Source organism: Dermacentor albipictus, chromosome 8 (assembly GCF_038994185.2).
Source record: "Dermacentor albipictus isolate Rhodes 1998 colony chromosome 8, USDA_Dalb.pri_finalv2, whole genome shotgun sequence".
In the NCBI taxonomy this organism is placed as follows: Eukaryota; Metazoa; Arthropoda; class Arachnida; order Ixodida; family Ixodidae; genus Dermacentor; species Dermacentor albipictus.
In genome coordinates, this window is record NC_091828.1 from 108,601,039 (window position 1) to 108,614,480 (window position 13,442).

The 13,442-nt window shown below is 48.0% G+C and overlaps 1 protein-coding gene across 1 annotated transcript; it reads right to left on the minus strand.

Annotated features, from left to right (window-relative positions):
- Positions 1–877: 877 nt before the first annotated feature.
- Positions 878–4,401, minus strand: LOC139049008 (uncharacterized). Its single transcript, XM_070524026.1, has 2 exons — positions 2,698–4,401; positions 878–1,608 (listed from the first exon to the last, which is right to left on the minus strand). Exons 1-2 carry the CDS (start codon positions 4,093–4,095, stop codon positions 1,300–1,302), a joined length of 1,707 nt encoding a protein of 568 aa, XP_070380127.1. The 5' UTR covers positions 4,096–4,401; the 3' UTR covers positions 878–1,299.
- Positions 4,402–13,442: the final 9,041 nt, after the last annotated feature.

The window sequence follows — 13,442 nt, forward strand, 5'->3', positions numbered from 1 at the left end:
GTAGCAGCAAATCTGCAAGTAGAAAAAAGATTCAAGATACAAGAGCTTCTAGATCAAATTTATTTCATACAAGGGAATGCATGAACGGCTGCTGGCAGCAGGCCAAGTGTGCTGGTTCTTGGAACCTTGGGGGCAGAATTCAAAGAAACTGGAAAGGCAACAAGGTAATAAGAGTAACAACAGGTTATTTTTATTGCACTAATCACATCAAGATGGCAAACTTGCAGAGTAATTATTCACACAGTGCAGACTGTAATATGACAACACATTTTTCTTGATCTCTTATCACTCAGAGAAAAGCCAGTAGTTGAAGACACTGTATCAAGTCAATGAAATCACTGAAGCAGGCTTTGGCCAAAAAGCCAGGTTACAAAGCTTTGTGACCTATCGCATCAGAGGCAAGGAAATTTTACGTCATTCAAAATTGCATTCACTCCACTCCCGCCCACAGGAAACAGCATTCACCAAAGCACAACGTAGATTTCCAGCATGTTTAATTTAACAAGTTTTTGTTCCATTGGCTGATACATGATGCTCACAAGCTAGCACACATACAATTCCGGCTTAGCTTCCATGGCAGCAATTAGTTAACAAAATAAATAAGCCTATGCACTTCAAGACAATAAATTGACGAGAATGAATTTTACTGTTCTCAAAACTTCACATGGAGAAGGAATATATTACAATTATCACAGCTAGAGAGCTAAATGTGCATATGCCAACTTAGCACCCATGCCAACTTAGCACCCAACCCGCAGCTGCTCCTCTCAACGCACGATCGACGGTCCGCTGATTGCAGTGGCGATGGCACTGACGGAAACGACGAGTTCGCATGAGTCAGCGATGCGCCCGTAAAGTTGGCTTCGAAGCGACGCGGATCATTTGACGTCATTTTTCGCGCTCGGCCAATAGCGGTGCGAGCGGCGCCGGAAAAGGTATGCGCAACTCTGCTCCCTGCGGGAGTATATACAGGAACACTATGTTGACCGGCGTTTCCGCAGCTCCACCTGGGCAGGCCGTCACGCCCCATTGCACGTTGCCCGCTGCATTAAAGGGAGCAATATATGGCTCATGCGCTCCGGAATTATTGTCTCACATGTAGCGCAATTTATTTAACGAGTTCAAGAAGTGTTACAGGGCCCCTTCAGCGCGATTTCAGACACTGAGTGAAGAAAGGGGAATAAACAAAGAATAAGGCCTACATATTCGAAGATTCCAATGAAAAAAACAAATATCTATCATTGTAGGCACTTTCACAAGCATCTATGGAACATCATTATGTGTCGACCGTGCCTTCATCTACATGATCTGTTTGTAGTCACGATTCAGCGGCTTGCTGAGTCCTATAAACGTCGCCGTCGAACAATACAGGAAGCAGGGACCGTCTCGAACCAGGACGCCACCGGTTGGAGCGCGAGCCCGCTTCATCCACGTGATCCGCTTCTCGATGCCGTCGGTAGAGCTTCGGTAGTGAACGTGTACACACTTTATCTGAGGCTTGAGACGGGCACTGAATGCCTGCAGGGAATCCGCGGCGTCATTGTCCTGTAATGGCGCCGCTGACAGAAGGCACAAGTACTGCAGGTGGTGGATGCGGGAAATGTTTTCCTGGAATGAAACGATGCCCGCAGAAAGTTATATTACTAAATAAATATAGGATATAGGAAATAAATAATATAGGACATGCAATGAGGAGGGAAGATAACCGATGGTCATAAAGGGTTGGGTTACGGTCTGGATTCCCTGACAAGGGAAGCGTAGCAGGGGGCGGCAGAAAGTTAGGTGTGCGGATGAGATAAAAAAGGTTTACAGCGACAACATCGCCATAGTAAGCGCATGACCGGAGTAGTTGTAGAAGTATGGGAGAGGCCTTTGCCCTGCAATGGGCGTAGCCAGGCTGATGATGATGGTGAATTTAGACCTCAAAAATTTAACGAGGGCGCAAATATCTTTACCTCGCACACTTATGGCGAAAAAAGTGTTGCAAGGGTGTGAGTTATAGACATTTACATTCTCAATCCTTTCTTTCTGGGTTCTAAAAATTGTACAGTGCACGCCTTTTGGCTTGTTAGCCCATGACCGCAGCAGAAATATCACGAAATAACAGATGTGTGTCTGTCCCTTTTTTCCCGTCGTATTATTTTGCGCTGTTCAGCTCAACGAACGATGCAACATGCAAGTGCACCAGGCGAGTGGCAGAGCCTAGAACGTTTCGCGGAAGCAATTTCAGTTGCGCATGTCTAACCTTTCTATGTCTGTGTCTGCGGTGAATCTTGCAACCCCAGTAAACATAGCGCAGAAGTACTTTGTTGCATATTACTTTTTTCATGCTGAACAAGCAACGCACCACACAATCTGTTGGTTTTTTTTTCGCTTGAGATTGAAACATGCGTATCTCATGTCACAGTCGTGGGAAAACGATTGTAAATGTTTCCGCATATCTGGGTGGTGCTCACGATTACCATGGCTATGTACTATTTTGCTGTGGTTTCATGCAATAAAAGATTTGGTAGTCCCTGCTCGGTCCTACCTCTCCCTCCACCATTTTTCGTGTATTTTGCGCAGTACGCCATTCAGTGAGGCCTCCCCTCCCCCAAATAAACAAACTAGGAAATTTCATTTCCGGCGCTTTCGACACATTTAGATTATGGAACCATGCTCGTGGCACTGAAAGCCCGTAGCGCAAACCCGACTCACCAGCAGACACGCGTCGCCGAAGGGCAGGACATGGTGGCGAAGCACGAGACATCTCAGCGAGCTGTTTCTGGCCAGCCGCTGACCCAAAGACGGGTAGTCTGGGTGCGAGGGACTAGGGCAGTCTGATAGCCGCACCGACACCGCTGGGCAAGCCTCGACGAACCAAAGGAAGAAACGGACATGCACGTCACTTAGAGTCAGCCTTGCAAGCGCATTGTGAAAGACGGGGGCGCTGTCGCACATTTCCAACATGTCTTTGTGATCGAGGAGGAACTCACCCTCGCAGACGGCGCACCGAACGAAGCTGCCCCGCCTATCGTAACGCACGTCCAGTTCATTGAAGTCTGGGCAGTTCTGTGCTAGACGGCGCAGAGCTGACGGGCGGCGAAGCCCGCAAGGGGTCGCCGAGAGGGATTGCAGGTGCTCCAGCGAGCCGTCCTGGAGTAGTGCCGTCAAGTCGAGGTCGGGTCCGAAGTGGAAAGCGCTTATGTTAAGCTCGACGACCTGCTGGAGCTTGACGGAGATGAAGTCGTGAAGACTGTCGCGGTACGCGACGCCAGCCGTGGCGTAAGCACCGTCGGAGGGCTGTGCCGGAAGTAGTAGAAGACAGAGTTGGCGCACGTTTGTCCAGAAGTGTCCAAGGGCGGCAAGGCCAATCCATTCCGGCGTGCAGCCTTCTGCGTTGTGGACGGCAACCAGGACCAGCTGTTGCGGCAAATGGAGGGGATTTGTGTACCCGACAGCGAGATCTCGGATTAGGACACAGTTCCACATGTTGCTCGACCTCTGGTAGCTGACGTTGGCGCAGACGGTCGCGCAGCTCGTGAAGTCCAACGCTGTGGGCGGCAGGCATTGAAAGGAGGCTGGCACCTCGGAAGAGAACGTGAATGTTTCCAAATTGACGCCCTGTTCGAGGATGGTGTTACATTCCAGGAGCGCGTTTATGAAGTTTCCGCGCACGAAATGAACATGGAGCTCCTCGAGCAACGGGCAGTATCTCAGGAGCGCCGAGAGGAGCTTGAAGTTGATGTCGCCGCTCACTTCGGCGTACATGCGGCGGAGACTCACAGCAAGGATGCCTGGCACTTGCGACGCTGTGCTGTGCACCTCCATTATTTCTGCGTCCACGTCCGTCTCAGCCACGAGGGTGAACTCAACTTCCTTTAGACGCACAAGCCGGTTTAGCATTAAGTGGAGCAAGGCGCTCGGCCTGAGCGGGCAGGCGACGCACTGCAAAATTTGGAGTCCCGTACATTTGGCGATGTGTAGAGGCAATTCGTTGGGTTCGAGAAGGATGCAATTTGTGAGGTCGAGTGCGCGGATAGCCAATAATGATTTCACAGCTTCTAGCTTCTCGACTAGAAAAGACAGCCCTTGGTGGGCGCGTAGCGCCACCATTTTTTTGGTGTCCCTGTGCTGTGTCTCTTTAGTCGTGGGCTTAAGGCTCGGGGAATTATAGAGGCTCGAGTGGCGCGGCCCAACGAACGGGGAAGGGCGTTGGTGCTAAGCGAGCGTTACGCACGACTTTCGACGAATGCTTGTTGCACACGGGATACACTACGGGTGAGCAACGTGACGTCACGGAGGTGCGGTGGCGCTGTCGTTACCCGCAAGGCGTGGAGAAGAAATATTTCCACGAGATTTTCGAAGCCGTGCGTTATCCGGAAGGTGCTCGAACGAATTTTCTACCTTTACTCGGCAAAAATATTGTTCAAAGCGGCGAACAGCGATTAAGAGCAGCTCAAGTGACAAAGTTGTTCGCTCGTTTCACCCCCTTCTGTTTTCCTGCTTGTTCGCAGCATGCATATACAGATGCATGAACCAGTGGATATGACGCGCTACAGGAGATAAGATTTTACCGAGGGAATGCATGTGCGGCTTCAATACACCGGAGCCAGCTTCAAGCGATATAGCCTCTATTCTTATAGGGTAGAGTCTATATGTTTCAGGTTACACTTACAGTTTACCCTTACTTATACGTTACTGGCTGCACTTACGTGAACCCGACAGGCATGGGCATGGACATGGCGTGACTGCGTGCGGTTTTACATGAACTCGCTTCTGAGAAGTCTTGAACAACGACCGCACCCAGGGCTGTGCCGAGATATCGACGCGTCCGAAATGCACTTCCGGTGCCCGCCTGCCGCCTGCAACAGCTTCTGTTTCGTGGGTCATGTCGTTATGATTAGGTCAGATGCTTGTCTTTGCCTTGCCATGATAGCCTTCCCGTTGCACAGTGCACAAATCGCGACGTGACACTGCTTCCGCTCAAGTCTTAGGGCTGGCTGTAGCCCGACCAGTGAGCGTTTACATGCGCGCTGCGAACAGGTCGAGCTGGGTCGACCTCATGACGTCTGGCCGACTCAGCCCCACCCGACACTCGTTCACGCCGTCCAGGCAGTGTTTAGACGAGCTCGACAGACCGATTCCAGCCCGACAAGCCGACTGGACCGGCTTCTGTCTGGTGCATGCCCCGCCATATTAATGCTTGGCAGAGACTACAGCCGGCGGTGCATCGTGGTTAAGCGCGCTCCTCTGTTTCTTATCAAGGGGCAAATTAACAACAATGTGATGTCGACAAGATGGTGCGTCAACTCACAACTATTATTTTTTCGTTAGAGCACGGTGGCTAATGTACGGAAGTCAGAAAAAGATGTAGCCGAGGGCAATAAAATTAGACAAAAACAAAGCGAGACAGATAAAAACTTGAGCAGTTCACTCCCTTCGTCAACAAGCGTGTTATGGACGTTCATGGTATTGCACAAGCGCGGCGTACGAAAATATTATGTTCTAAGAATTTATTGTCATGGATGAAGCCTTTTCGCATCTATCTGTGTGGCGTAGTTTTGATGCCTTACTAATCGCTTCCACCGTGTTATCTAACCCACGATATAACTTCACAGCCTTCCTGACCGTGGTTCTGGTGAGCATGACGAAAAACTCGATTTAAAAATGAATTTTGCTGGTTTAGGCGCCGAAACCACGATACGATCATGAGGTAGCTTGTAGTGGGAGGACTCCGGAATAAGTTTACAGCGTGCGATTCTTTAAAGGGCGCCCAGTTCATGGTTCAAGAGCGCTGTTTTGCGTATAGCCCCTCCTCAAAATGCCGCGGCCATGGCCGTGGGATTATCTCGCTCCCTCGAGCTTGGGAGCTTGTATAGCAGTTCCCTTTGCTGTGCAGACATTTCTTAAATTTCTGTGCTTTTTATGCGGAGCATATTACGAGAGCTCAACCCAGCTCCTCAAGCTCGGCGGTGTCGCCTTGAATACCACGTGACACCGTGACGTCACGACAGAGGAGAAGTGGCTTTGGCTCAACTCTTTCAAGATGGGCTGGGTGGGAATCGAACCAGGGTCTCCGGAGTGTGAGACGGAGACGCTACCACTGAGCCACGAGTACGATGCTTCAAAGCGGCACAAAAGCGCCTCTAGAAACGAGCTGTTGCTAAGGCTCAGGCGTGCGTCGCTTGCTCAGGCGCACATTTCGTTGCCGCGCCGAACGCTGCGTTGCTCGACGCTCACCGCGTCCAATGCGGGGCGTCCAAGGCGAAGCAGAGTAACGCATGAGTTGTTTCTTCGTCTAGCCGAACCAAATATAGCCAAGCAACAGCAGTTCACCAGGCTAAACAGTGGTTCAAGAACTAAAATAAAGGCTAGTATGCTTCGCATTCTGGGCTTAACCTTACCTAAGCCACAGCCATTTTTTGTTTCCTCAGTATACGCCAACGTCATGTCCTTATTACGGCGTCCTTATTTTGTCGATACAGAGAACCCGAGCCAATTCATCGAAAACGAAACTGCGCTTTTGAACGGGACGATGCGGCACCATCAGGCGTAATTTCGACATGTCTATTCGATTCAACCATGTTTGTTTGCGGATGCTGAACCTATGGGTGGGGCGCTACAAATCTGGGAAGCTAAGTGGAACGTTTGGGGAGGAACCGCGTTGCGAAGAGCGAGTTCAGCCCAAGGTCGCTCTTTTTTATTTATTTTTTCTGAAATTCCATGACCACCTACTCGTGGCTGCGCTGATAAGAAGCAACGAGGTCTCTTGAGCTGATTAGTTGCATCGTGCCGAGTGTTACGGGGTCGTTAATACCTCGGCAACATTCCCATGTATCGCCCCATTGACGTAAGGGGCTCGTTTAACTGTCGACATTTTCGGGGCGTACTGCCGGTATACTTATTAGCACCCATTAATAGGCACGAAACACTCATATATTCACGACAAAATCGCTACAGGAGTAGCACACACGGCGTGACTGTCGGTTTTAAATTTTCCGTCGTCACCGTTCGTGCCGCCACCCCGTATTGCACTAAACTCCTCGAGGAAATCCAAGTTTTCATCACTCACATTCTGCACTAGCTCATGTGTAATCATTGTTGGACCACTTCAATGTATATCGCTCACTTCGAGACCGGGTTAGTGGAGACTGCGTCCGCTGCACAGTTAACACAGTTCGCGTTCGCCAGTGATCTCGATGTATACCCAGTAACCCTATAATCTCAAACCTACATTTCAATCGCACCGTTGTCACACCTCAACTCCGTTGTCACACCTCCCTTGCTCTAGACTCCTACTGATTCGACTGGTTCCTCTGCGATTCCGAAACTGTGGCCATCAAACGTCCAGTTCTCCTTTTTCGGTAAAATGAAAGGAAAGCCTCAAGAGAAACGCATTAGAAAACTTACGTCATGAGAAGTTGATGATGTGTGCTGTTTTATGGCGCAAGGGCCAGGTCTGGCGAAAGAGCGCCATGACAAGTGGTAATGTTGACGATGTATTATGGATGGCGTGCACAATGAATTCCTCATGGTAGATGTCACATGGCTGTAAAAGGGCCTAAAAGCTGTAGCTGTTAATGGCGTAGAATATATAGTTGCTAATATAATGACGCTGACTAGGCAGTGATGTGGGTTATGGCAATGGGCTTTCGTTGAAACTCTATGCAATAAAACATAACACTGACACCAGAGTTTCAAGAGAACCCTTGAATGCAGGGCTGTTAGTCATGTGCTAAAAATTGCCTGGCCAAATGATTTTCAGGGTGTTGGTTTCGGCTAAAAAAGCTAAGACTATTTGCAGTTTAAGAAAATGGTTCGTCACTGAGAAAAAATGCAGGATGGAGAGGTATATTTTCCCGATATGCAGAAGGGAAATACTTTTTACTCCCTGTTTCTATTGCAGGGCACTGGATAAGAACCTGGAGGACTGTTAGGCTATCGCTGCACCTACTACAAGTAGGAGGATCCCCGCCAGTCAAGAGGTAGGAGTGAGTACTGTAAGTGTGTCCTATTCTTAACCGGCAAAGCAGTACTTCCTTGTACCGTGCTGTTTTATCACTTATCCAAATCCGCAATTTTGATTTTATAATGTGTAACTTATTCAATGTTTGTGTATCCCACTCTGCTTTCCAATGATTCCTCAATTTACGGCGCAGAAAGGGCTTTAGGTCTGTGGCAGGAATGGGGTTATTTCCATCGGTGTCGCTAAAACTCACTGACGTAGCGTTTTCGTCAGCAGCTACGTTGCCTTCTATACCTTTAAGGCCAGGCTCCCAGCAAAGGATAATCGATTGGTTGCACATATATGCGGAGCATAACAAGCAATACAGCTCATTAAAAACCGAATTCTTATGCTTTCGTAAGCTACTTAGGGCTCTCACTACACTTAATGATTCTGTGAAGACAATAGCCTTAGCGACATTTGTGTGCCGTATGTGTTGAATAGCCTTAAGAATGGCGTATGCTTCCGCTGTATAGATACTGGTGTGTGGGTTTAGTGGTCCAGATGTTGAAAGTGAGGGTCCCAGAGCTGCGTAAGCAACACCAGCTGGACCCTTCGAAGCATCTGTGTAAAATTCATCATATGAGTACTTCTTCTTGAGTTCCCGCAAATGCGAATATATGTGTGCCTCCAGGGCTCTTTCGATATTTCTAAGAAAGATGTCACATTGGATAGTCTGCTACCCCCAGGGTGGTGGAAGTCGTGTAGGAGCCATTAGGACATTGTGTAAAAGAGGGACCCCTGTTTTTTCTGAGAGTGATTCCAGCCGGAGGGACAAAGGAGGCCTACTGGCTGGGCGGTTGCGAAACAGCCTAGCAGTGGACAAGTCGCATATAGTAGAATGACAAGGATGTTTATCATCTGAGTTAACTTTTGGGGCGTAGGAGAAAGTTCAATATGTCCTTTGATAGTGCAATGACCATTCGTTTGATTCGATGTAGAGGCATTGCACAGGGCTAGTCCTAATGGCGCCTGTAGCAAGGCGGATACCTAAGTGGTGAATAGGATGTAGCATTTTCAGAGCACTAGGTCCCGCAGAATTATAGACTATTGCTCCGTACTCAAGGGGTGCTAATATTAGACTTTTGTACAGCTTTAAAAGGAACAGCCTGTCGCTTCCCCAAGATGTACGTGACAAGAGCTTCAGCAGGTTCATAGACTTGAGGCACTTTGATTTCAGATACTTTAGGTGTGGTACAAAAGTCAGCTTACTGTCTAAAAGGATTCCTAGAAATTTGTGTTCATTGCTCCCAGATACCAGTTCTGTATTTAGATCTGCTGCGGGGTCCGCCAGTATGCCTCTGTTGTTAGAAAACAGGACGCATGTACTTTTTTGTGGGTTTAGCTTGAAACCGTTTTGGTCCGCCCACTTATATAATTTATTTATGCAAAGCTGTACTTGTCGTTCGCAGCTACTTAGGTTACATGATTTGATACTTATCTGGATGACATACACATACACAGAATAAAGCATAATATGTGGTATGACAGTCTGGATCGAATTCATTTTGACAATACGAAGAGCGCAGCTCAGCACACCATCTTGTGGATCAGCAGCCTCTTGCGTAAATGGACGAGACAGAACGTTATTAACTCTCACACGGAACGTCCGATTGGAGAGATAACTCTGAATCACGTTCAGCAAGTTGCCTCGAACTCCCATTTCAGACAGGTCATGGAGGATTCCAAAGCGTCAGGTTGTGTCGTATGCCTTTTCCATATGGAAAAATACTGACAGGAAGAACTGTTTGTGGACAACGGCATCACGGATATTTGTGTCGATGCGAACAAAGTGATCTATTGTGGATCTACCCTCCCTAAAACCGCACTGAAAGGGATCGAGTATCTTGTTGCTTTCAAGAAAATGGATGAGGCGATGGTTAATCATCTCAAATAATTTGCATAGACAACTAGTCTGAGCTATAGGCCAATAATTGCTGGATGAGGAAGGGTCCTTGCCCTCGTTGAGAATAGGGATTACGATTGTTTCTTTCCAGGCAGAAGGAATGTAACTGGCAGGGAACATGGAATTGAAGAGTGACAGTAGTGTTTTTTGGGTTTCAGGGTGTAAGTGTGTGATCATCTCATACATTCTTCTGTCATTTTCTGGAGTGGACTTGTTGTAACAGTTCAGTGAGGCTTGGAACTCAGCCATTCCAAATGGATGCTTATATACTTCATTGGATGTGGCTTTCCCACCCAAAGTCATCTGTTCTGCTTGTCGCCGGAATTTTAGGGATGTATCTGTGTAATGAGATGTACTGGAAATGTGCTCGAAATGTGTTCCTAGACAGTCTGCCTGGTCCTCAAGAGTAGCTGTTTGCGTGTTTACTAATGGTAGAGGATGAGTTTCGCGGCCTTTTATTTTGTTTACTGTGTTCCAGGCTTTTCTTTCGTCTGTATATGAAATAATACTAGAGATGTATTTTTGCCAGCTTTCCTTTTTGGGAAGGCGGCGCGTTCTTCTACCTTCTGGTTTTATTTTCTTGAAGCTGATCAAGTTCTCGGTAGTTGGGCAGTCGTGAAGGCGACTCCAAGCCTTATTTTGATTTTTGCGGGCTTCTTTACACTGCTCATTCCACCAAGGAATACGTCGTTTATAGGGTGATCCATTCGTTTGAGGGATACATATTGATGCAGCATCAGTTATAAATGCCGTCAAATGTGACACTCTATCATCGATTGAGAAAGTACAGATGTCGTCCCAGGTCAAATGTGTCAGCTCTCTGTATCGTTTCCAGTGAGCGCAGTCAACTTTCCAACGGGGCAGATGTGGAGAAAACTTATCGCTTTTTGTTAATTTTAAGACAATTGGGAAATGGTCACTCCCATATGAATGTTTGATCACGTTCCACTCCAGTTATGGCACTAGTGTACTTGATGTTATGCTTAAGTCAATAGATGAGAACGTTTTGTTCGCCACGCTGTAGAATGTGGATTCTTTCTTGTTTAGTAGTCATGTATTGGAAGACAAAAGGAAGTTTTCTAACAAGCGCCCTCACGTATCACAAGGAGAACCTCCCCAGAGGGTGTTGTGTGCATTTAGACTGCCTACTACAATGTAAGGTTCGGGGAGTTCTGCGATAAAGCTCTCGAATTCTGTTCTGCAAAGTTGATGGCTCGGAGGAATGTAGAGAGAGCTAACTGTAACTAGCTTATCAAATTGTGCGGTTCTGGTTGCCACTGCCTCAAGGGGCGTTTGCAGATGTAAATGCTTACAGGCGATACCCTTATAAACTATAATATCAACACCGCCTGACGAGACGTAGGCGTCACTGCGATCTTTGCGGTAAATGGCATATTGTTTGAGAAAGTTAATATGTGAAGGATTGAGGTGTGTCTCTTTCACACACATCACCCTTGGATTAAACTTGCGAAGGAGTTCCTTAATGTCGTCAAGATTGTGTATTAGACCTCTCACGTTCCAATGCATTACCTGCGTGGCCCTATTGGAAGTGTTTTATGGTGTTTGTCAAGAGATATCAATTAGGTTGGCTCAAGGGACCTTTCGAGACCCCTTGATGCGGGGTGTTTCTTTGTGGTTGGCCCGCTCCAGGGAGCAACGCCGTTCCTTCGGCGCCTGAGACGTTTGTTACATCAGAGGCGCTGGATGACGCCCGCTCAGCGAGCACGCGCGGGGGTTTTTCGGGCCTGTCTGCACGAGCAGTGGCCCTGGGACCGGCAGGCTCGGAGGTCTGCTGGCCCTTCGTGGTAGGGGGTGGAAGAGCAGTGGCTGCTCCCGCCAGGGGGCTAATGGCGTCACCGCCGTCACACTCCGTGTGACTTGTGCGGCCGCCAGAAGATGTGGCGCTGCCCCCCGGCGCGTCACATCACAGTAGGACGGATTCGATTGGTTGTGGACGCTAAAACGCTTGCGCGCTTCTGGAAAAGAGATGTTTAGTTTGACCTTCTGTTCGATTATTTGTTTTTCTTTCTTCCATGACGGGCACGATCGTGAATAGGCGGGGTGGTCTCCTTCACAGTTAGCGCAGTGGGTTGTGGAAGAGCAGTTGTCTGAAGTGTGGTCTTTAGATGCACATTTTGCAGAATTAGCACGCCCTCGGTAGCTCTGCGACCCATGCCCAAAACGCTGACACTTGAAGCATCGGCGAGGATTGGGAATAGTGTACAATATCCCGTCTCTAACGAATCAGGTAGTTCACTTGTTCCAAATGTTATTATTAGATGCTTTGTTGGAATTTCCTTGTTGTCGCGCCTTAGCTTAATTCATTGCACCTTTACCACGTTTTGGTCTTGCCATCCTTCCATCAGCTCGCTCTCACTAAGTTCAAGGAGGTCGTCATCAGAAATGACACCACGCACAGTGTTCATAGACCGGTGGGGACCCACAAAGACAGGAATGTCACCAAACGCAACAAGATTAGTCAATGTGCTGTATTCAAGCTTGTCACGCACTTCGAGAAGAAGGTCACCGTTTCCCATTTTAGTTACTTTGTAACTAGGGCCGATTGCTTCTGTCAAACATTTTGCGACAACAAATGGGGATATTGTGCGGACTGTCTTGCTTTCATGCTGACTATGTATTACATGCTTTTTGGGAAAAAATTCTTTCGGTTTCAAGGGAATGTTGAGGGTTTCATCGGTTTGGCCCCATCTTCAGGGAGCGATCAGGGAGGGGGGGGGGAGAGACTAGAAGCCATATATATGAAAACTGTATATGAGAACCCACCTCGGAGCCCAACCTGGGGACGTGCCAGGATTAGAAATATTCTATTCTGCATACGCCAGCAGTATATTCGTACTATAACCTAATATATATATACCCAAGACTGGATATATTACACAAGGTTAACCTTTGCCGCCCAGAATAAAGGAAATTAAAAGAAATGAATAGAAGACAGGAAAGATGAAAAAGGCGAAAGAGAAAGACGACGATTGGAGAGGAACACAGGAAAAGGCGACTGCCGATTTCCCCCAGGTGTGTCAGCCTGGAGGTGCTGTCTATGTGAAGCAGAGGCCAAAGAGGTGTGTTGCCTCCGCCGGGAGGCCTTAACGGTCCGAACACCCGGCATCGGCTCAACCCCCAGGATCCCCCGTTTCCTGGGCATGGCTAGGCCGCGCACGGCTACACGCGGGAGGCTCCAACCCTCGTGTGCTCGGGTACGCGGTGTTGCAACACACCGAACGCCTGTTGACGCAGACGCACCTGCGGGGAACGGGGTGAGAAGTTCTGGAATCACTTCTTCTACTTGCTTCCTAGGGGTTCAATAAATTTACCTTCATAGTCAAAAGAAGCTCTAGAGGTTGTCAAATTAATTCTATTTATTTATACTAGAATAACGCTCGCAGAAAAGTCATTTAGGACACTCAGGTGGGATTCATATTCCTTGTAGACGCCGAATTCTATATAAATCCACGAGGGCAATGGGTAGGCACATAAATTTTATACGACCACAACATAATGCTTACTCGGGCATTTCTAAAAAAAATTACT

What these genes read in the sequence shown, in the direction of transcription:
- LOC139049008 (XM_070524026.1), bottom strand. Translation starts at nt 4,095, where the DNA reads ATGGTGGCGCTACGCGCCCACCAAGGGCTGTCTTTTCTAGTCGAGAAG. An exon ending in TCGGCGACGCGTGTCTGCTG is followed by an intron (nt 1,609 to 2,697) that starts GTGAGTCGGGTT and finishes GTTTCATTCCAG; the next exon opens with GAAAACATTTCCCGCATCCA.